The sequence below is a fragment of the Amblyomma americanum genome, chromosome 6, assembly GCF_052857255.1.
Source record: "Amblyomma americanum isolate KBUSLIRL-KWMA chromosome 6, ASM5285725v1, whole genome shotgun sequence".
Taxonomy (NCBI): Eukaryota; Metazoa; Arthropoda; class Arachnida; order Ixodida; family Ixodidae; genus Amblyomma; species Amblyomma americanum.
In genome coordinates this window covers 130,146,253-130,169,699 of record NC_135502.1, presented here as the reverse complement: position 1 = coordinate 130,169,699, position 23,447 = coordinate 130,146,253, and the positions used below count along the sequence as shown (strand labels likewise).

Here is a 23,447-nt window from a genome sequence, read left to right as displayed (position 1 = left end):
ACGTAACTGCGGACGGGCTCATTCGGAAGCTGGATCCTGGACTCGAGGAGTCGTTCGGCTCTTTCTTTCCTCACGACACTGGTGAATACCTTCAATAGTTCTCTCTTGAATAGCTCCCATGTCGTAAGGGACGACTCGTAGTTTTCGTACCACGTGCGTGCGGAGCCATCCAATGAGAAAAAAACGTGTCCAATTTTTGCCGCATCATCCCACTTTCGTCCGTCTTCATCGCTGCTTCGACTGCCGTCACCACTACGTGACATCTGGTGGAGGTGCGGGGTAACTTCCATGTTCCGGACGCCCCCTTCAAGTCGTGAACCCAGCCCTAAGCGCTTCACACCCGAGGACGAACCAGCAGCTCAGCGAGCCAGCCGACGTCTCCAGGGAGAGGAGCCTGAGTTCGGGAAACTGCCGGACCGCACCAGACAGCGAAAAGACGCTGCTACCAGCACTGCAACCTCGCCAAAGATGTCGACACCGATCATACTGCAGGAGCCGCTGGTGCCGCCAACTTTCAATGGATCCCTAGGCGAAGACCCTGAAGAATGGTTGGACCAATTTGAGCGCGTGGCGTCATTCAACAAGTGGGATGATGCGGCAAAGATTGGGCACGTTTTTTTTCTCATTGGATGGCTCCGCACGCACTTGGTACGAAAACTACGAGTCGTCCCTTACGACATGGGAGCTATTCAAGAGAGAACTATTGAAGGTATTCACCAGTGTCGTGAGGAAAGAAAGAGCCGAACGACTCCTCGAGTCCAGGATCCAGCTTCCGAATGAGCCCGTCCGCAGTTACGTCGAGGAGATGAAGCGCCTATTTCGCCGCGCCGATCCCGGGATGACCGAGGAAAAGAAAGTTCAGTTTTTAATGCGCGGCGTAAAAGAACAACTCTTTGCAAGCCTCGTCCGCCAGCCGCCAAAAACAGTCGAGGAGTTTATGCAAGAAGCCTGCACGATTGAGAATACCCTCGACGTTCGAGCTCGGCAGTACAATCGCCCTTCCTCTGCCTGTGCAATCCGTTCGGACACGCCGGCCACCACCAGCGACAGCTTGCGGGAAGTTATCCGCGAAATCGTCCGAGAGGAGCTACGCCGATTACTGCCATCTTCCCCACAGCCACAAGCAGCGACTCTGATGGATGTGGTACGGGAAGAAGTGCAACAGGCACTTGGCACCCCGACGGCCACAGAACCCCAGGCCATGACCTACGCCGCTGCAGTAAGTACTGCTCAGCCCCAGCGACAACCCCCACGTCCTCCCCGAGATGAGCCAATCGTTCCACAACGCCGCCCCGCCCGCCCAGCCTATGACCGACGCTCAAGCCCCAGGAAATGCGACGCCTGGAGGACTTCCGACAACCGGCCGTTGTGCTTCCATTGCGGTGAGGCCGGCCATATTCTTCGTCACTGCCCGTACCGACGTATCGGTCTTCGAGGATTTGCCGTTAACGCCCCACGACCACGCTTCGGACAACGTCCGCACGAAATCGACGAGTACCTGCGTCGAGAAGAGTACACGCCGAACCGCTTTTCGCGCTCACCATCGCCGTCAACCTCGCGCTTTGCTTCGCCACGCCGCAGCTACGCAGCCGCGGTACGAGGAAGGTCGCCCAGCCCCCGTAGAAGAAACTAAAGGCAGCAACCTCTGGAGGTGAGGATGCTCACGAGCTAAACGCCGAAGATCCTCCACCGACCACGCCCCATGAAGACGCTGCACCCGCGACGCCGCATGAAGAACCGACACTCGCTGCACCGACGCCGCACACAATGAGAACCTCGACCACGACGCAAGCTACCTTGAAATCGACGCCGCCACCCAGAGGAGCTTCGACCACACGCCCAACCCGCGACTCGCATACGCGACGAAGCCGTGACCCGACGCCGAGAGCGACATGCAATGCAAGAGCGAGGACCTCCGACCTAGAAGTGACTATCGACGGCCGGAAAGTTACCGCTCTAGTCGACACAGGAGCCGATTACTCGGTGACGAATGGAACATTCGGTGCGCAGCTCAGAAAAGTCACAACGGCTTGGGACAGCCCACAAATTCGCACCGCTGGGGGCCACCTCATTACGCCATCAGGACGATGCACAGCGCGAGTGACTGTCAAAGGACATACCTATCCTGCCACCTTTGTTGTGCTACCGCAATGCTCCCGCGAAGTGATCTTGGGTATGGATTTCCTTAATGAGCATCAGGCGATCATCGACCTGCGATCTAAGCTAATCACGCTTTCGACGGACGAAGCCATCGCTTCGATGAAAACTCGGGAAAATCACGTTGCCCTAAGTGTCCTGGAGGAAGAAGTGAGCGTCCCACCCCGTTCAAGCGTTATCGTGACCGTAGGAGCCACGAAAGCCATAAACACTGAAGCCATCATCGAGGGGAACATGCAGTTGCTACTAGACCGAGGAATCAGCATCGCAAGAGGCATCGCACATTTCCGTAATGGCCAGGCCGAAGTACTGCTAACTTCAGCGAAGAATACCGGCATATTAACAGAGGAACGACGATTGCTTTCTACGACGAAATATCTGACGTACGAGATTCCTTCGCCCTCTCCGACCCCTCCGCAGAAGATCCGCCTGACCAAGAGAACTCGCCCACTTTCGACATCAACCCAGAAGAAGAGAACGTCGACGTTGCCGCCTACCTTCAACGCGCAGAAGAAGCTCGAAGGCTTTCCCGATTACGGATCAAAGATCAGCAGCTGTCCGACGCCAGACGCTACAACCTACGAAGACGCAACGCGGAATACAAGCCAGGAGGCCAAGTCTGGGTGTGGACGCCCATTCGCCGCCGTGGATTGAGTGAAAAGCTTTTGCGCCGCTATTTCGGCCCGTACAAGGTTCTTCGTCGGCTGGGTGAACTGGATTATGAAGTCATCCCTGACGCAATGACTGCATCCCAGCGACGCCGCGTACGACCAGAAGTTGTCCATGTAGTCCGTCTGAAGCCGTAATATGCGCGCTAAAGGCCGCTGCATTTCCATGCTCTATTTTCGCAAGATCCGTTTTTTTCCCTTACTAGTCGCATTATTTGTTTTAATGCATCGGGTCGATGCTTCTTTGACAGGGGAGTAATGCCGCGAATATTTGCAGTGTTTATTCGTTTTTCAAATCTGCCGCGACACCACCTTATCGCTTTGTTTGCGACGCAAGACGCGACTAGATTTATCTCGATTGATCGCAGCCAGGCAAAGCTGATTCTACGTTGTTCCGGAATGTTCTAGTAACTTTGCGCCCTTTATCTCGAATGTTCGCTATCAGCTTTAAATTGAGCACGGCCGACAGCGGCGGGCATTCTGTTCGACGACCGCCGAGCACGCTTGTCGCTTCGCCGCCGCCGAGTGATTCAGTCCATTTTTGGTGCAAGTCAGCCCAATAAACAGTTCTTTTAGAAGACCCTTTCGTCCGTCTTCATCGCTGCTTCGACTGCCGTCACCACTACGTGACAATATATTTCATCAGGATTTAAAATCTTTCGGGCGGAACCTGCTGTCTTCATTGGGATTCTTAACACCGTTTGTCTGTTAACTGTTTCTATCATTCACTCTCAGTGTAATCGTCTTCACTGTTTTAATTGCTCTTTTCTTACTCTTTTTTTATTTTTTTCATTGCTCCTCTCCGTTTCATTGCTCTGTGTGCACCACTTTGAAAGGCTAATGGATGTTAGTGTGCACATCGCAATAAATAAATAGATTTAAAGCTTGTTTGCATTCGCCGCACTCGTAGAAAATGCGAGCAGCGGAATTGTAAATGTATGCCATAACACGCACTGCAAAGAAATGTTCAAGCAATAAAAAATAAAAGCCTTTTGCGCTCATTTCGTAAAACAGACAAGACTGTGCACATTTTTCAAGCTCTGAGTCGCCATAAAGTCACTCTGTTTCACGCGTTACGCAGCAGAACATAATTTTTCAACCTGACCACTCAATACCAGGTTAATACTAACGTATGAGCCACCAAAACTACTTTAAGCGACGAAGAACGTAGGCTGAGACAAGCGGTTTCTTTTAAGTTCTTCATTTCTGATGACGTTCCACGTACGTGGAATGTATGGAGACATGAAGACATGGACGCTTCAAAAATTCGTTCATGTTAGTTTAGTGCTATCACCGCTCGGAGATGTTCAAAATATATCTTTAAGGCGGCCTTTGTTCTACGGATGTTGCTTTTCACAACGCACTTTGTGTATACGTTCGTAGTTAACTCAGTATAATTAACTATCATCTTGTTTCTGCCGCTCTTCTTAAAGAAATACAATAAATTTTAGCTCTGCGTGTTCTTTACATGTTAAACACGAACGCTTGTATATGGTACCTTCCATAAACTCGAATCTACACTCATTACCGCAGCTTTCTAATCGCAGCACTACGCACATTTTTTTGTCTTGCGCTATTTTTGTTTTATGGCATCAACCACGGACGCAAAGAGCTGGCCACAGATTCCAAGCCACTGTCTGTTACATCGCAGCGAAGGCGCTTTGAGCAGCAAGAGAAGGAGCTCTGGCCCAGCCGACTGTACAGATTAATACATGCTCAATGTATCATTACAATAAACCAGTATTGTTCTGGTGGCTGACGTCAGACGGCCGGTAGCTAATTTAATGCTGCATTTATTTTCGATGTATTCTTTCTCATCTGCATTAAATTTCTGTAACAGACAGCCTTCTCTTGCTCCACAGTTCGTGTAGCTGTCCTGGCAATTCGACTTGACAGCTGTCTGTGCCGGCCATTTTTTTTCGCTCCAGAAAGTACTAAAGTGAAGAATGCGCTATTTCAAAACTGGACCGGAATTTAAGGAATCATTCTTTGCTCTAACATTAACACTGGCTGCCGAGCCTGTCGTTTCTTTTTTCGTCTTTTCTGCTTTTTCATATGTGTTCCTAATGTTTGATGTTCCATTTATGAACAGAGTTTTTGAAGATCACGTAATTTAAAACTCATGATAGTTAATTTTGGTACTTCATTTGACCAATTCTTTGCACAGCAGAAGATTTAATTCGACTCGCCAGGATGATGATGTTTCGTACGGATATGTTCAAAACTAACCCACGCTTTATACTCGGCAGCTGCGTTGAGGTAATACTGCCAGAAATTAAATTCAAGTGATGGACAGTGCCTGCGTTGTGCAGTTCTTATTCGTCGTCCTGCATTTTTATTGGCGCTGTGTTTTTTTCCTTCAAAGTGATCATCACTCAACAAGCCCAATTTGCCATCCTACTGTCGCATGGGAGTCTCGCTGAACGTACACGACCAGCAAAAATCTCCTTGTTTATCATAAATCTGAGGCAAGCCGCTTCAGTTCCGGTTCTCGGCCACGCTAAACCCTCCCGCCGTCGTCTGCGGCGCCTTCCTCGCAGTGCGGCCCACCATCGCGCCCTTTTCCTTCCCGAGCGGCCTGCAGGCGGGCATGCGTGCCCGGCTGGGCTGCACAGTGATCTCGGGCGACCCGCCGTTCGAGTTTGGCTGGCGCAAGGACGGCCGGCCGCTGGGCGCCGAGCTGGGCGTACGCGCCCAGACGGACGCCTTCTCCAGCGACCTCACCTTCACCAGCCTCGGGGTGCGCCACAACGGCAACTACTCCTGCGTCGTCTCCAACGCGGCCGCCTCCGCAAGCCACAGCGCCTCGCTTGTCGTCCAGGGTGAGCATCCCTAAGCCTACTCGCTGTCACGCCACTGAGCAGTTCTCGGATGATCACGGCATGTCGGCGGGTGGGATCGGTCTGAGAGCGATTTTCTCGCTTTGTGTCATTCGCTTCACTGCGACACCAATACCAGAATGGTATGTTGGTGCTCCGCCGAGAACGCCGCCTACGATGCAGACAGTAGCCTGTGATGTGCCGCCAGCGCCGATGTTATGTCACGGCATGTCCATTACGATGCACGCAGGAAAGGCGCTTATAGTTACCTTGGCGTGGTGCCTGGCTTTGAGCACTGAGATAGCGTGCTGACAACATCCCTGTCGCAAGAAAGAAAGGACGGCCGAATGATTACCGTTTAAGGTCTAAGAGCCGCTAGGCTTAGCGGCACTGGCTAGGCGCTGTCCTGAATTCCTGGTATTGATATGTCGTACAAACCACTTTGTTGAGAATCGGGTTGGTGAAAGAATTCGCCGGGGAATAAACTCTTTTAGTGTTTTGGCTGCTCTTGTGCCTAGTGCTTCGTTCCGGCCACATCTGCCCGCCGCTAGTCGGATGCATAACGCTGTTTCGTTACTTTGTTTCGTCACTTGAAGCAAAGAGGTTTTCCCTTCGGCAGCACCGACAGCTCCTAGGGACTGTCCAGTCAGATTTAGTGATTAAAAGTGCTGGAATCACGCTTACGAGGTGCAGTAATAGGGGGTTCAGCTAGGTCCCTGTCGGTGCCTCTGAGTTAGAAGGTTATGTGTACCCGAAGGCATAAGCGAGTGATGTGTGCCAGCGGGAGAAGGCCACCCTGACGCTCGTAATATGGGATTGCACCAAGTTATCCGAAGAAGCTTCGACAAGTGCAACAATTCCGCCGCGACTCGCGGCTGCGGCGGAATGTAATGACCACTAAATCTAAACCCGGGCCGTCCAGCAGTTCTCGGCGGCTCTTGAAAGGCAAAGGCCGAGCGAAACCGACGGAACGTTGCCCCTCTGGGCGACCGACCGCGGGAGTAACACGCGCTGGAGTTGAGTAGAGACCACCCGCTGAGAAGGCGTCAGTGCCCGCGTCGCGGCGCCATTTAGTCATGGTGTCGTTCTGCAGGCGACTAAATAAAGTTGTTTCCTCCTCCTCATCCTCTCGCGCGCTTAAAGCTTGACTTTGTTTTCATTGCGCTCTATATCCTTACTCCTGTAGAAAGTTGTGCCAGTCAGCATACGAAGCAAGCGAACGACGGGCTACCTTCTACACAGTATTTTTTTCTCTGGTTTTTAATTTATATTTTTCCTTTTTATACGTGCAGTGCCACCTCAGTGGGTGATTGAACCCAGCGATGCGTCGGTGTTGCTCGGGCGGAGCGTTCGCATGGACTGCTGGGCAGATGGCTACCCTTTGCCCACCATCACCTGGGAACGAGAGAATCGTAAGGCTACCCTCCCGATCACCTCTCCTGTACCTCGTGTAAAATACATTACAATCTTTTTGTGTTACTGTTGCTGGCTTGGCGTTTCTGTGATGCAGCTCCAGAAGTTATGCGGCTAACTTTTCTTGCATTTTGCAGTGTATGGAACCCCAGGGTACAGTGCAATCACGGCAGGCCCGGATTATGAAATTTACGCCAATGGTTCCTTGCTTGTCAAAAACGCTCAGGAGCAAAGCGCTGGTAAGAATAGCCTTTGTATTGTCACGTGGTGGTGACGTTGAAGAACACAGTAGCAATACTGTGAAAGACAAACTAACTTTTATTGGGCGAAACTGTGCCCACAAAAGAGGCTACACTTACAGCACAACGGTAGCGGCGAGCACGGTCGGCGATCGTCGAAAATCTGATCCGTGGGTCAAGCGCGTCGGCTGTTATATAGCAGTCGTCGAATGTTCCAGACTAATCGTTGGGACCCGCGTGCCTTCCACAAAGTTCTACACCATTCGCGTCAGGCGATGAAATCAGATAACATAAGGTTCGTCTACAACAGACAGCGAATAGAAGCATCGATGACTTGCCAGAAACTTCTTATAGATGCAGGCGCGTCCTTGGCTGTGCGATAACACTTGTTAGGCGGCGAAACGTGGTCGCCCGATAAAGATAAATGACACGTGTCACTACCCCCTCTCTTGAAAAGCATCGACCTGATGCTGCAAACAAACGAAATAAAGAAAAGCACTCGTAGCAAATAAAACAGCAAAAATAAGTAAGTTCGTCAGCGTCCGTAAAAAGGTTTCAGGCGCACCACGTGGACCACTTCAGATCGTGCGCGGCGTTGCTGTAAATGCGAAATGCCGTCTGGCACGACCTCATAGTCCAGTGAGCCAATACGTCGAATGACCTTGTAAGGTCCGAAATAGCGTCGCAATAGTTTCTCACTGAGTCCTCGTCGGCGTATCGGGGTCCATACCCAAACACGGTCGCCGGGATGGTACTCGACGTAGCGTCGTCGCAGGTTGTAGTGTCGGCTGTCGGTACGCTGCTGGTTCTGGATCCGCAGGCGGGCGAGCTGTCGAGCTTCTTCGGCGCGCTGGAGATAGGTAGCGACGTCAAGATTTTCCTCGTCAGTGACGTTCGGCAGCATGGCGTCGAGCGTCGTCGTCGGGTTCCTGCCGTAAACCAGCTTAAATGGCGTGATCTGTGTTGTTTCTTGCACCGCCGTGTTGTAAGCGGATGTTACGTACGGCAGGACCGCATCCCATGTCTTGTGCTCGACGTCGACGTACATTGATAGCATGTCGGCGAGGGTCTTGTTCAGGCGCTCCGTAAGACCATTCGTCTGCGGATGGTAGGCAGTTGTCCTCCTGTGACTTGTCTGGCTGTATTGCAGAATGGCTTGCGTGAGCTCTGCTGTAAAAGCCGTTCCTCTGTCGGTGATGAGGACTTATGGAGCACCATGTCGCAGCAGGATGTTCTCGACAAAAAATTTCGCCACTTCGGCTGCGCTGCCTTTCGGCAGAGCTTTAGTTTCAGCGAAGCGGGTGAGATAGTCCGTCGCCACGACGATCCACTTATTTCCGGAAGTTGATGTCGGAAACGGTCCCAACAAGTCCATCCCGATCTGCTGAAAAGGTCGGTAAGGAGGCTTGATCGGCTGTAGTAATCCCGCTGGCCTTGTCGGTATGTCTTGCGTCGCTGACAGTCTCGGCATGTCTTGACGTAACGGGCGACATCGGCGGTTAGGTGCGGCCAGTAATATTTTTCTTGTATCCTTGATGCGTCTGAGAGAAACCGAGGTGCCCAGCGGTCGGATCGTCATGTAGGGCGTGCAGTACTTCTGGACGCAGCGCCGACGGAACAACAAGAAGATAGTTGGCGCGGACTGGTGAGAAGTTCTTCTTCACGAGTAGGTTGTTTTGAAGCGTGAACGAAGACAATCCACGCTTAAATGCCCTAGGGTCAACGTCGGTGTGCCCTTCCAAATAATCGACTAGGGCTTTTAGCTCCGGGTCTCCTCGTTGCTGTTCGGCGAAGTCTTCCGCGTTTATTATTCTAAGGTAGGCGTCGTCATCCTCGTCATCTTGCGGCGGCGGGTCAATGGGGGCGCGTGTTAGGCAATCGGCATCTGAGTGCTTTCGTCCGGACTTGTAGGTTACAATGATGTCGTATTCTTGTAGTCTGGGGCTCCACCGTGCCAGCCGTCCTGAAGGGTCCTTTAAGTTAGCTAGCCAACACAATGCATGGTGGTCGCTGACCACTTTGAATGGCCTGCCATATAGGTAAGGGCGAAATTTCTCTGTTGCCCAAACGATGGCGAGGCATTCCTTTTCGGTTGTAGAAAAATTGCCTTCCGCTTTTGATAACGACCGGCTAGAGTAAGCTATCATGTGTTCATGCCCATCTTTTCTCTGGACTAGGACGGCACCGAGGCCTAGTCTACTGGCGTCAGTGTGGATTTCGGTATCGGTGTGCTCGTCGAAGTGCGCAAGTACGGGCGGTGACTGCATGCATCGTTTGAGTTCTTGAAATGCGTCGGCCTGCGGCGTTTCCCACTTGAACTCGAGGTCACATTTAGTGAGCTGTGTCAACGGCTCAGCGATGCGTGAAAAGTCCTTGACAAATCGCCTGTAGTAGGCACACATGCCAAGAAATCTACGCACTGCCTTCTTGTCGATGGGCTGCGGGAACTCTGCGATGGCAGCTGTCTTCTGTGGGTCAGGGTGGACTCCAGACTTGCTGATGATGTGACCTAGGAACAGAAGCTCATCGTAAGCGAAGCGGCACTTTTCTGGCTTCAGAGTGAGCCCTGATGACTCGATGGCCTCTAATACTGTGGCAAGTCGCCTAAGGTGATCGTCGAAATTTGCGGCGAAGACAACGACGTCATCCAAGTAAACGAGACAGGTCTGCCACTTCAATCCTGCTAAAACCGTGTCCATCACGCGCTGGAACGTTGCAGGCCCCGAGCACAGTCCAAATGGCATAACCTTGAACTCGTAGAGGCCGTCTGGGGTGATGAAGGCGGTCTTTTCGCGATCTTTTTCGACGACTTCTATTTGCCAATAGCCAGACTTGAGGTCCATCGACGAGAAGTATTTTGCGTTGCAGAGCCGATCCAATTCGTCGTCTATCCGTGGGAGGGGGTATACGTCCTTCTTCGTGATCTTGTTCAGACGACGATAATCGACGCAGAAACGTAGGGTTCCGTCCTTTTTCTTCACCAGGACAACAGGGGATGCCCACGGGCTTTTCGACGGCTGAATGATGTCGTCGCGCACCATTTCGTCGACTTGTTCTCTTATCGCTTCACGTTCTCGCGGCGAAATTCGGTAAGGGCTCTGGCGGAGTGGTCGAGCGCACTCCTCGGTGATTATGCGATGCTTGGCGACTGGTGTTTGTCGAATCCTCGATGACGTCGAAAAGCAGCCTTTGTATCGTCGGAGCAGACTTCTGAGCTGCTGTTGCTTAATCACGGGGAGACTTGGATTAATGTTGTAGTCTGGTTCGGGAACCATGGTCGTCGGGGTAGATGCGGCGGAATCCGAGAGGACAAACGCATTACTGGTTTCCAGAATTTTCTCGATGTATGCGATCGTCGTGCCCTTGTTGATGTGCTTGAACTCCTGGCTGAAGTTTGTCAGCAACACTTCAGTTTTCCCTCCATGCAGTTGAGCGATCCCTCTTGCGACGCAAATTTCACGGTCTAGCAGTAGACGCTGGTCGCCTTCGACGACACCTTCTACATCAGTGGGTATTTCGGTGGCGACCGAAATAACAATGCTGGAGTGAGGCGGGATGCTCACTTGATCTTCGAGCACACTCAAGGCGTGGTGACTACGAGGGCTCTCCGGCGGTATTGCTTTATCTTCCGACAGCGTTATTCACTTCGACTTCAGGTCGATGATTGCGCCGTGTTGGTTCAGGAAGTCCATACCGAGAATGACGTCTCGTGAACACTGTTGGAGGATAACGAAGGTGGCAGTGTAAGTGCGGTCATGAATGGTTATTCTTGCCGTGCAGATTCCAGTCGGTGTGATGAGGTGTCCTCCAGCGGTCCGAATTTGAGGGCCTTCCCATGCGGTCTTAACTTTCTTCAACTGGGCGGTGATGTGTCCACTCATTACGGAGTAATCACACCTGTGTCCACTAAGGCGGTAACTGCGTGGCCGTCGAGAAGCACGTCGAGGTCGGTGGTTCTTTGTCTGGCGTTGCAGTTAGGTCTTGGCGCCGGATCACGGCTGCGTCGTGATGAACTGAAGTTGGAACGTCGCGTCGTGAAGTCGCCTTTCGTCGGTGTATTCTTGGCTTCCTGACTTCGTCGGGACGGCGGCGTGTCGTTATTATGTCGTCGAGGTGGTCTCTGCGTCGTCTTCGTCGGCGGCGGAGGAGTATCTTCGTCAGTTCGACGAACAGCAACCGCACCTCCATCGGTTGCTGCTTTTAGTTTTCCGGATATGGGCTCGCAGAGCGGCCCCGTGCTGGGCCATTGTACGGACGGCGCTGCGGCGACAGGTAGCGGCCTGGTGACGGCGACCGGGATGGCCGTTGAGGGCTCCACTGAGTAGCGGCGAGGTAGTCGGCGATGACACGAGGGCGTTCGCCTCCCCGAGGGCACGGTGCGTCGACGGCGAACCCTCGTAATCCCAGGTCGCGGTATGGGCATCGGCGGTACAATGGCCGGCTTCCCCGCAGTGGTAGCAGAGCGGGCGGTGATCAGGAGCGCGCCAAACGTCTGTCTTCCTCGGGTAGCTGCGCTAGTCGAAGGGTGGGCGTGTTGGTGGCGGCGGCGGTGGTCGACGGAATTGCTGCGTTACAGGGTCCTGGCGCGGTCGTGGAGGGGGACCTTGACGGCGGGCGACGGCGGCGTAGGTCAGCGCGTCTGGCTGGGGCTGCGATGATTGTGTATGTACCTCGCGAACTCCCAGCGATCGCTGGACTTCTTCTTTGACAATTTCGGCGACTGAGGCCACTTGAGGTTGTGATGAAGGGAAGATCCTTTGAAGCTCCTCTCGTACGACTGCCCTGATGGTCTAGCGCAGGTCGTCGGTGGCCAGTGACTGAACTCCGGCGTAGTTTGTCGAGTTCGTGCGGCGGTTGTATTGTCGGTTCCTCATTTCGAGTGTCTTCTCAATGCTGGTGGCCTCGCGAAGGAACTCTTCTACAGTCGTCGGTGGGCTTCGTGTCATTGCGCCGAAAAGTTCCTCCTTTACACCACGCATCAGCAGGCGGACTTTCTTCTCTTCGGACATTTCCGGGTCGGCGTGCCGGAACAGACGGCTCATTTCCTCAGTGAAGATTGCGATCGTCTCATTCGGCAGCTGCGCTCTGGTCTCCAGTAGAACTTGGGCTCGCTCTTTTCGCAGGACGCTTGTAAATGTTTGCAGGAAGCTGCTTCGGAACAGGTCCCACGTCGTCAAGGTGGCTTCTCGATTCTCGAACCACGTCCTGGCGGCGCCCTCCAATGCGAAATAGACTTGTCGCAGCTTGTCGTCCCTTGCCCAGCTGTTAAACGTAGCGACCCTTTCATACGGTTCCAGCCAGCTTTCCGGGTCCTCAAATGTGGAACCGCGGAACGTCGGTGGTTCCCTGGGCTGCTGCAGCACGATGGGGGACGCTGGGGCTGCCATTATGGTTGCCTCGGCCACAATCTTCTTGGTCTTCTTAGGTAGAAGTCCGTGCTCCGGGGGCAGCTGTTGAAGACGGCGGCTTGCTCGATTGTCCGGGACTACGTTGGTGTTATCTTTGCGGTCCGGGCTTGGATCACGGCTTGTCGGGGGCGTCCGGTACATGAACAAAACAAAAAAGAAGCACCTCCACCAGATGTCACGTGGTGGTGACGTTGAAGAACACAGTAGCAATACTGTGAAAGACAAAACTAACTTTTATTGGGTGAACCTGTGCCCAAAAAGAGGCTACACTTACAGCACAACGGTATAAAGAGAATTTATTGGTACACCAGACCACATTTACATAAGAACACTGGCAGTCACGAACAGTACATAATGTAATTTAAACAAGAAGCAAAATACAACGGTAGCGGCGAGCACGGTCGGCGATCGTCTAAAATCTGATCCGCGGGTCAAGCGCGTCGGCTGTTATATAGCAGTCGTCGAATGTTCCAGACTAATCGTTGGGACCCGCGTGCCTTCCACAAAGTTCTACACCATTCGCGTCAGGCGATGAAATCAGATAACATAAGGTTCGTCTACAACAGACAGCGAATAGAAGCATCGATGACTTGCAAGAAACTTCGGATAGATGCAGGCGCGTCCCGCGCTGTGCGATAACACTTGTTAGGCGGCGAAACGTGGTCGCCCGATAAAAATAAATGACACGTGTCAGTATTTCAACGAGAACAAAAAATTATTTCGGCAGCTTTCGGCAGTGGCAGAGCTGGCAATCTTATTGAGCAAGTTCCCAGGTTCTTTCAGCGAACATATTGTCACGGCTGAAGTCACAGGGAAGGTACACGTTGCCGAGGACCAGAGAATAAGGTCGGCTTGCCGTTCCGATCACAGAGTCAGAGACCAGCACCAGCGCGCCGCTCGTGCCCACAACAACCGCTTCGTCGTCGTCGGCACCAAACAAGGCTGTCGCGCGGTGCTAGGCAAGTGGCATTATTCCCCCCCCCCCCCCCCCGTGAAAGAAAACATCGTCCCGATGACAAGGAGAGAGGAAGAAAAAAAATGAGGCGAACTGTACAATAACGCAAGGTTTCACTTGCAGGAAGCGCTCAGTCGCGCGAAAAGTATGGCTTTAAGCGCACCACATGCACAATTTCAGGCCGCTGGCGTCGAACACTGACGGTCACAGTTCCATCTGGAATGAATTCGTAATTAACGTTGTTTAAGCGGCGCAGGACTTTATAGGGTCCGAAATAGCGGTGGAGTAGTTTCTCGCTCAAGCCTTTGTGGCGCACGGGGGTCCACACCCACACTTGGCCCCTGGTTCGTAGTGGACTTCCCTGTGCCGGAGGTTATAGTGGCGAGCGTCGGTGGCATGCTGCTCCTTGATGTGCAGGCGGGCCAGCTGACGGGCTTGCTCGGCCTGTTCTGCGAAATGGGCGGCATCGGGTTCGACCGCTTCTTCCCCGCACGGGAGCATCGCGTCCAACATCGTGCGGGCCTCTCTGCCATATACGAGACGGAACGGCGTAAACTTCGTGGTTTCCTGCGGCGCCGTATTGTAGGCGAAGGTGACATACGGCAGGATCTCGTCCCACATTTTATGTTCGACGTCGATGTACATTGAGATCATGTCCGCCAAAGTTTTGTTTAGTCGTTCCGTTAATCCATTTGTCTGAGGGTGATACGCTGTTGTTGTGCGATGCTCGGTATGGCTGAGAGTTAAGGTGTCCCGCAGTAGCCGAGCTGTAAACGCCTTTCCTCGGTCAGTAATGATGGTCGACGGTGCACCGTGTCTGAGCACAATGTCGTTCATAAAGAATCGAGCAACTTCGCCGGCAGTACCTCGGGCAAGGGCCTTCGTTTCGGCGTAGCGTGTTAAGTAGTCTGTGGCGACTACGATCCACTTGTATCCGTTCGAGGATAAAGGAAATGGGCCTAAAAGGTCTATGCCCACTTGCTCGAAGGGTGTGAGGGGTGGTTCAATAGATTGCAACATACCGGATGGCTTGAGCGTGGGTTTTTTTCGCCGCTGGCATTGTCGACAAGTCTGTACGTAACGTCTAACGCTGGGAGAAAGATGTGGCCAGTAATAGTTCTGCCGGACTCGGTTTAGGGTGCGTGTAAAGCCAAGATGCCCTGAAGTTGGTTCGTCGTGGCAGGCCAGGAGGATTTCGTGCCTTAGATCAGCCGGTATGACTAGCAGGTATGTTTTCGCACTCGACGTAGAATTCTTCTTATAAGGCACCCCATTGTGGAGGCAATACGACGACAACCCCCGAGCAAGATACCGGGGTATTGTAGGATGCCCACCTTCAAGAGTGTCAATAATCAGTCGCAGCTCGTCGTCGGCACGCTGTTTGGAGGCGAGATCGGACGTAGTGACTGCTCCGAGGAAGCTATCGTCGTCGGTGGCATCTGACGAAGGAAGGCCGACGGGCGCGCGGGACAGGCTATCAGCATCGGTGTGCTTCGGGCCAGACTTATAAATAACATCGAAATCGAACTCCTGCAGGCGCAATGCCCAACGTGCTAAGCGGCCACAAGGATCCTTTAAGTTTTACAGCCAACACAAGGAGTGATGGTCAGTGATGACACGAAACGGTCGGCCATAAAGGTACGGGCGGAACTTGGCAGCGACCCATACTACCGCCAAACATTCTTTTTCAGTGGTGGAATAGTTACACTCTGCACGGGAAAGTGCACGGCTGGCGTAGGCAATTACTTTCTCGACCCCGTCTTGATGCTGAACTAGAACGGCACCAAGGCCGACGTTGCTCGCATCCGTGTGTAACTCTGTGTCGGCATCATCGTCGAAATGTGCCAGGATCGGGGGTGACTGGAGCCGGCGTCGTAACTCGTCGAAAGCCATCTGCTGCTCGGCGCCCCAGGAAAATGATGCGTCATCTCGAGTTAGGAGAGTCAGAGGGCTGGCCATCTGTGCAAAGTGTTTGATAAAGCGACGATAATAGGAGCACAGCCCCAAAAACCGTCGGACTGCTTTTTTGTGGGCGGGGACGGGAAAGGCAGCAACGGCAGCAAGTTTCTCAGGGTCAGCTCGGATGCCATCTGCACTCACGATGTGGCCAAGAAACTTCAATTCGGTGAACCCGAAGTGGCACTTTTGAGGCTTGAGAGAAAGGTTGGCAGACCGGACAGCTTCTAGAACAGTTCTCAGGCGGCGCAGGTGTTCTGTGAACGTCGGTGAAAAAATTATCACGTCGTCGAGATAAACAAGGCATGTCTGCCACTTAAGACCTGTGAGCACAGTGTCCATCATCCGCTGGAAGGTGGCAGGAGCACAGCAGAGCCCGAATGGGAGGACGCGGAATTCATAGAGCCCATCTGGTGTTACGAAGGCAGTTTTTTCACGGTCCCTCTCATCAACTTCAATTTGCCCATAACCACTCCTGAGGTCAATGGAGGAGTAGTACTTGGCTCGGCGAAGTCGGTCGAGAGAGTCGTCAATCCGTGGCAGCGGATAGACGTCCTTCTTTGTCATACTGTTAAGTTTCCGATAGTCAACGCAGAAACGAAGTGTTCCGTATTTCTTTTTAACGAGGACTACAGGCGACGACCATGGGCTGCTTGCAGGTTGAATGACGCCATCGGCGAGCATCTCCTTGACTTGCTGTTGGATAGCGTCTCTCTCCCGAGGAGACACACGATAGGGCTGCTGATGGATGGGTCGAGTGCCTTCATGCGTGATAATCCGGTGTTTAATTACCGACGTTTGCTGCACTTTAGATGAAGACGTGAAGCACACACGAAACTCCAGCAATAGATCTTGGAGTTGCCTCTTTTCAACGGAGGAAAGGCTAGAATTGATGTCGACAGCGTGTACGGCATCATCCGGTTCAGTGCTAGGCGTAGCTTCCTCTGAAGCAAAACAATCGGCGACTTCGTGCAGATGGTCGACGTAACCGATGACAGTGCCACGGAACAGATGTCGATGTTCATTGGAGAAATTGGTGACAAGCACCTCCGTCTCTCTTCCACAAAGGAAACAAAGACCTCTTGCCACAGAAACTCCCAAGGCGAGTGAGAGGGAGACATTAGGCTCAACAACCCGGAGGCCGTGATGTGGCTCCTCACAAGTAACTCTGGCGAGGATGCTGGCACGTGGTGGCACTGTGAGGCTATCATCGGCGACTCGCAGCGTGGAGTGGGACAGGCGGTACTCATGCCTTTCAGTGGCCAGTTTGGCGGAAAACGTCACCAAGCGGTTCGGTAGATCTATAGTGGCACCGTGCTCACGAAGGAAGTCGATGCCAAGAATAACATCACGAGAGCATTCGCGTAGAACAAGAAAAGTCGCAACAAATGTGCAGCCTCGCACCGTAACCCGGGCTGTACACATACCCAGTGGTGCAACCACATGTCCGCCTGCCGTCCGTATGTCTGGTCCGTTCCATGGCGTCACCACCTTTTTCAGTGTCCTTGTAAGCCGCCCCCTAAGGATAGAATAATCGGCTCCCGTATCAACTAAAGCGCTGACCTCCTTCGTGTCGACGAAAACAGGGATGTCCAGGGAGACCCGGCCAAGACCAGGGCCTGTCGACGTCGGTTCAGAGTGAAGTGAGCGGTGTGGCGGCGGAAGCTGGACGGCGGTTGGGTGGTCGGCGTCGGGACAATTTAAGCGACACGGCGGTGATAACTGGTCGGCGATGCGGACGACATCGGGGCGATCTGGTCTGTGCGGCGAAAACTGGACAGGAATTCGGCGTTCGACGTCGGGGCGAATCGAGCGGTGCGGCGGTGGAAGCTTTACGGCGAATCGGTGTGCGGCGGCCTCGCCCCCAATGGTCGCCGGAGCTAGTTTTCCCGATGAGAGCTCGAGGAACCACGGCGTCCAGCGGTATACCGTGGCCCAGAAGGCGAAGAACGACGAGGCGAAGGCGAGCGCGACTCGCGACGAGGAGAATGTGGCAGACTACGCTGGCGGGTGACGTACTCGGCGATGTCCTGAGGCCGCTGACCAGGCCGTGGACGAGGGCTGTCGGGGGAAAATCCTCTAAGGCCCATCTGACGATAAGGGCACTGCCGGTAGAGGTGACCTGCTTCGCCACAGTGGTAGCAGAGAGGGCGGTTATCTGGAGCGCGCCAGAGATCAGTCTTCCGGGGCGCCTGGCGCCGATCTGCCCAAAGGGGCAGCGGTTCCGCAGCGTGCACAGCGACCTGAGGTTGCGTGTAAGGCGAAGAGGTAGGTAGCAGGGCTGGGCGGCGTGTGACATCAGCATAAGTCATCCGCTGGGTGGGGCCCGGGGGTGGTGGTGGAACGACTGTACTTGTCGGTGGCGTGAGTGCGTTCTGGACCTCCTCACGGATGATGCTGGCCAGGGAAGCTGCACCAGGAGTAAATGATCCATGAAGTTGCTGGAGCTCCTCGCGAACCACGGTGCGAATGAGGTCGCAAAGGGAGCTCATATCTTGCCTGGGATTGTAGTCGGTTCGGTCAGACGGCGGTAGTGTGGAGATGGAATTCAGCGGCCGACCGTACTGGCTGCATCGCTGCTGTAGCAGTTTCTCCATGGTCACAGCCTCAGCCAGAAACGCCGCGACTGTGGTGGGCGGGTTCCGCACGAGGCCGGAAAAAAGCTGTTCTTTGACGCCCTGCATCAGGTGCCGCACGTTCTTCTCCTCACTCATGGACGGGTCGGCGCGATGGCAAAGACGCGTGACGTCTTCAACGTACATTGCGACCCCTTCGTTCTGACGCTGAACTCGAGAGGTTAGGGCACGCTCGGCATTCTCTCGGCGGTCACTGTTGGCGTACGTACCGAGGAGCTGGCTTCGGAAGGCCGGTCACGTAGAGAATGTGGCCTCGCGGTTCTCGAACCATGTCCGAGCAGCGTCCTCAAGGCTGAAGTAGACGTTCCGCATTTTCGCAGCGTCGTCCCAGCCGTTAAACGTCGCGACCCTTTCGTAGTGAGCTAGCCAGTCCTCGGCGTCTTCAAACTGCTCACCGTGAAATGGTTTAGGGGTGCGTGGGGTCTGAAGGATGAGACAGGACGAAGGGGTGGAAGGGACAGTCATGGTACGGGCGGGCGGTGTCGTTGCCACAGCTAGGGTCTCTTCGTCAAGAGCGAAGGCCTCGGGGGGCAAGCCTCGGAGCCGTCGGCTGGTACGATGAACAGGAGTGGTCACGAGAGGCGGCCGCGTAGGATCGTGCGCAGGAGAAGGGATCATCGATGGCACCTCCACCAGTGTCACGACTGAAGTCACAGGGAAGGTACACGTTGCCGAGGACCAGAGAATAAGGTCGGCATGCCGTTCCGATCACAGAGTCACAGAGACCAGCACCAGCGCGCCGCTCGTGCCCACAACAACCGCTTCGTCGTCGTCGGCACCAAACAAGGCTGTCGCGCGGAGCTAGGCACGTGGCAATATTAAGCCCCCCCCCCCCCCCTTTCAGGAAGTGTTCATTTAGTATCATGTCCCGCATTCATTAAAACTTCGCTGTGGTTGTTACTGGGAAGTGCTTTTTCAGGCCTTGAAGCCCACGCGCGGTGCTCGTACAACAGCGTGGCGTTAGATTTAGAGGCAGAATCGTTAAAAGCTCACTAAAATCAATTTTTTCGCGCAGTAATTTGTATATAATTGTTCCCTAATTTTCATTTTTGTTTGAAATCTTCGCTACACATGCGTCTGTTAATTGACCTTTTAAGAGAGATGCGGCCGTAGCAGGCCTGGGCGCATGATTTTCCAGAAGGCGAAGCCGGAAGGCCCGTCCGCATAAGTGATGCGAGCTGTGCACTTGAGTGATGGGGTCGCGTTTAATGGTGGATATCTCTCTCGCTGGTGGCGTGATGTAGTTCGTCGTCATAAATAATCTCTTGATGTGTCCATGCTTGCATCCAAAGTAACAAAATAAAGCTTGCAGCAACTTCCTTTGAAAACTTCCGAATTGCGGTAGTGTGGCATGCACTACCGAACTTTATTATTAGTTGCAATATAATTATCCGGTAATGTAACTCTTTATACATTAAACGAACCTTGCAGGAATTTTTTAATTGTTTGGTTTCAGGTCGCTACCTTTGTCAAGCAACGAACGGGATCAGATCAGGGTTAAGCAAGCTCGTTCATCTCAAAGTCCATGGTACGTACAGAGCAGCCATACCTGTCTCAATCAAAGCTCTTCTCTGATGGGTTTCATAGAATAATCTATAATTAACTTCTGACAGTGAACATCATAAGTTGTTCCAAGCAGACCTTGTCTACTAGCGCTATAATATTTGCCACTGATATTTCGCGTCGTAGAGAGAATATGTGCCATGAACAAGCATTCAAGTTGTGTATGTGGAAGTCGCGAAACTCCAATTTGCCCTATCCGTGCACAAAAGTCTCCGTGATTATATATATGCCCTGACACGCGCACCTGCATTCTCCTCCCAAGCCGGGCCCCACTTTGCTGCCAAGTTTCGCAGTGAAGCAGTGCGGCGCGGCGACTCGGTCCGCTTGCGCTGCAAGGCACAGGGGGACGCACCTATCACGCTCACGTGGGCACGGGACGGCCAGCCGCTGGGTCCACCGTCGACGGAACCGCGGTGAGAGTGATGTGCACTTTCGTATAAAAGAACTATCAACTGTCTTATCAGCCATAACTATACTAAAAGCAGGTACGGAAGAAAAGGCTAGATGGCAGTGATGAATGCAGACTGACTATTTCACTACGTTTGCCGACCGCGATGTGTCTGTGAGAATTCTAACCGCGGGACTCAGCTGTACTGCCCTTTTCCATACAACCTTCTGGTATAACGCAGGTACACGTTTCGGGAGGAGACGCCTACATCTCCGAAGCACGCCGCCTCGCTTCTGGTGATCTCCAAAGTGGAGCGCCGAGACGCGGCGCTGTTCACCTGCCATGCGTCGAACGCGTACGGCGCTGACGACCTAAACATCAAGCTCATCGTGCAAGGTGATTTCGGCGGTGTTACTGAATGCCTGTCTCCTTGCATAAACTGCAAGGTATTTGTTTCTCCTTCCTGGGCTCGAAGGCATTGAACGGCACCGTATTTTGGTGGATGAACAAGCGCTCCTAAATCATCTGGCGTTTAGCCGCTTTCTTCTACTAGAATTTTTAAAATGTCTCAAAGTCTATTTTTCTACATTACGTCTGCTTAGACACTCACATCCCTGTTGAAAATCACGACCTAAAATTTTCTCTTGTGAATACATTGCTGTAATACATTTGGCCATGAACTTGTAATAATAACAGAAATTACAATAGTATTACAGTCGTAGCAGCACAACTCATAAAATTACTACAAAAAGTGCTACAGCACTGCAGATATATGCTAAAATAATGTAGAAAAAACTCTGCCGTTAAGACAAAGCGACAAAGCATTTTATAATTTTTATTTCGACTCTTGTATTCATGGCAGCTGTTCTGGAAGGACTGAAAATTTCACCGAAGCACCTGCCTGTAACAAATGCGCCGGGTGTCACCTCCGTACCTTACCACGCGCCGTCTACAGGGAAAGAGTTGGCAGTAATTGATGAGGCAGTGGCGCACGAGCTTCGGCACCTTACCTCAGGCGTTCTATCGTTAACTACTTTCGTGTAACTGTTCGCCCTTGCAGAGAGGTAGTACTGACAGCCCTGTCGAGCGTAACAGTTATTCCACGACTAGTTAGATTTCGTCTCTCATATATTTCTATCTGCCAAGCAGATCCCCACAGAGTTGACTAGGTGAAGACGCGCATCACTCTATAGTATCTTCTAGTATCCTTCTAGTAGGACTTGCAACTGGGATCTCACATCGCAGCTTTGCCTCGTTGTAACCGTGTCCAACTGTTTGGTCTCCGTTCCCTTCTCAAACAACACCGAGATGAGCACGGCTTGTGGTGAAATGTACCGCTTTACCTTTGCAGATGATATTTAGCCCTAAGCCTTAGACCTGTTTTAAGCTGAACGTTGGCTGCGTAAGGGTCACTGAGCATCAGCTGCGGCAGAGGTACTTATAGTTCGTATTCTCCTGACTGCAGTTCTGTAAAGGCATTCGTCTAACTTGCGTTGCCCCACATTTCACCTCATTCATCCCGAACATATATCAGAACACTGGAAACTAGCTTTACATCGCGCCACCCTAGACGACTTCCTTTTACGCCGTGTTCCCTCTGCTTTTTTTTCTCGAAGCGTGTGCTTTACATTAACCTTTGTTGTGCCTCATGTGTCATCGTCCACTAGTGAACGATCTGTATGGCGTGAAACTTTGGGCTATGTTCTTTTTTTTTTTGTGGGGGGGGGGGGTCAGTAATCTGGTATATATGCACCTTAAGCACACTTTTCTGCACACAATCAATGTCATGTCTGAACACATCTTCAATCGAAGACTACACACTTTTCCAAGATTCCAGTTATCTTAATCCCTTTAAAAAAGCAGGCATTGTCCAACGCTGTAAGTATGCATTGACGGCAGCGATAGCATAATCATTGGACAGAATTTGTTTCTACCTCCTCAGAGGCTGAAGCTTGCGAGCAAGAGGATTTGAGACGCGCCAAACCCAAAGAATATCATGGTCGAGAGACAAATAGGCAGTTGTGTTGGAACGAATTTTACTGTAATTGATATATGAGGGAGAGAGTTGCTTTGGTGGGCGGTTTTCTTTTCATCCCTTCAGTCAGGCAGTCCAATGTCATTGTGTTATTGTACCTTTATACTGCTCTGCTGTCCTGTTATCTTGTTATTCGTTCGGCCTTCAGCATGCAGTCTATAAGGTTGATTTTTTGGTTCACACATATGCAGTGATCACGACCTTCCCAGCCGACAAAATATCATTTGCCTTCTTTCGGGTGCTTTCATCTAATGTTGTACGAATTTCTGAAGGGTGTTTAGACTTGGGAAGAGTGTCACAAATTTCCCGGAATGGCGCATGAAGTCCTTCCGAATTAAGTAAGCATCGCCAAATATACTGCATGAGAATTTTATTTTCCTGTGCGCTTCTGATCGACAGTCGACAATCGCGGCATCATTTGCGCGCATATTTTTGTGAGCACATCTTCGAGCGGAATTCATTCATTCATTCATTCATTCATTCATTCATTCATTCATTCATTCATTCATTCATTTATTAAGTCCTCAAAGGCCCCATTTAAGGGGTATTACATGAGGGGTGGGCGGGAAGTACGGCAGTTATGACAAAAAAAATTATTTTCGTTGGCAGTCTTGAATTGTTGAATTACTTCTCTTCTTTCATTTGAGACGCCTTCAGTATCAACAATCTGGCATTCGTTCATTCGGCAGCTCTTCATTACAAAAGCCGTCGGTTTTTTCCCGATATTTTAAGTGGGCACCTCTGCTGGGAGCCCAGAGCAGACTTCGCACTTTCTGCATGTGCACACAAGTTTATATTTGATAGAGAAAAATAAAGCGCCTTCAGGACAGGTGCAAAGTTTCCACGTCAGTCGTGCAAATAGACTTTGATTTGCGGGGCTTTTAAATCCTTGAATAAATTTTGTTTTATAGTTTCTTAGAATGCGCAACTCTTGTTGGTCGTGGAAGCGCCGAAATGCTCGTTTCAAACGCATGCAGGATGCGGACAACACCATACTAACTGCTGATATCTATCTTAAGCTCGATTGAAGAGTGCAAGCTGCCTACCGCGACACTGCCGAATTTACTGTGACGTCATCCTAAAGAAATTAGCATAGTATATCAAAGGTGTTTAATATTTTAGCCTTATTTTGACGTTCACCGCAATTTTCCAAGTTTTTTCTTTGCTTTCTCTTTGTTTTGTTTGGTGCACATGTTTACCCATTCCCAAC

General features: G+C 52.0%; 2 protein-coding genes across 3 annotated transcripts in view; one reads left to right on the top strand and one right to left on the bottom strand.

The window, feature by feature from the left end:
- Positions 1 to 23,447, top strand: part of LOC144094103 (cell adhesion molecule Dscam1-like) — a 519,023-nt gene that overhangs the window by 194,576 nt on the left and 301,000 nt on the right. For both annotated transcript variants that reach the window (XM_077628014.1, XM_077628013.1), the window contains exons 14-19: positions 5,366 to 5,647; positions 6,937 to 7,056; positions 7,195 to 7,296; positions 19,708 to 19,779; positions 20,077 to 20,227; positions 20,444 to 20,598. In XM_077628014.1, the coding sequence (XP_077484140.1) occupies positions 5,366 to 5,647; positions 6,937 to 7,056; positions 7,195 to 7,296; positions 19,708 to 19,779; positions 20,077 to 20,227; positions 20,444 to 20,598 (882 nt within the window). The remainder of the gene's footprint in view (positions 1 to 5,365; positions 5,648 to 6,936; positions 7,057 to 7,194; positions 7,297 to 19,707; positions 19,780 to 20,076; positions 20,228 to 20,443; positions 20,599 to 23,447) is intronic.
- On the bottom strand, positions 12,083 to 12,845 carry LOC144094990 (uncharacterized). The gene has a single exon (XM_077628834.1). The coding sequence runs from the start codon at positions 12,843 to 12,845 to the stop codon at positions 12,087 to 12,089; it is 759 nt and encodes a 252-aa protein (XP_077484960.1). The 3' UTR covers positions 12,083 to 12,086.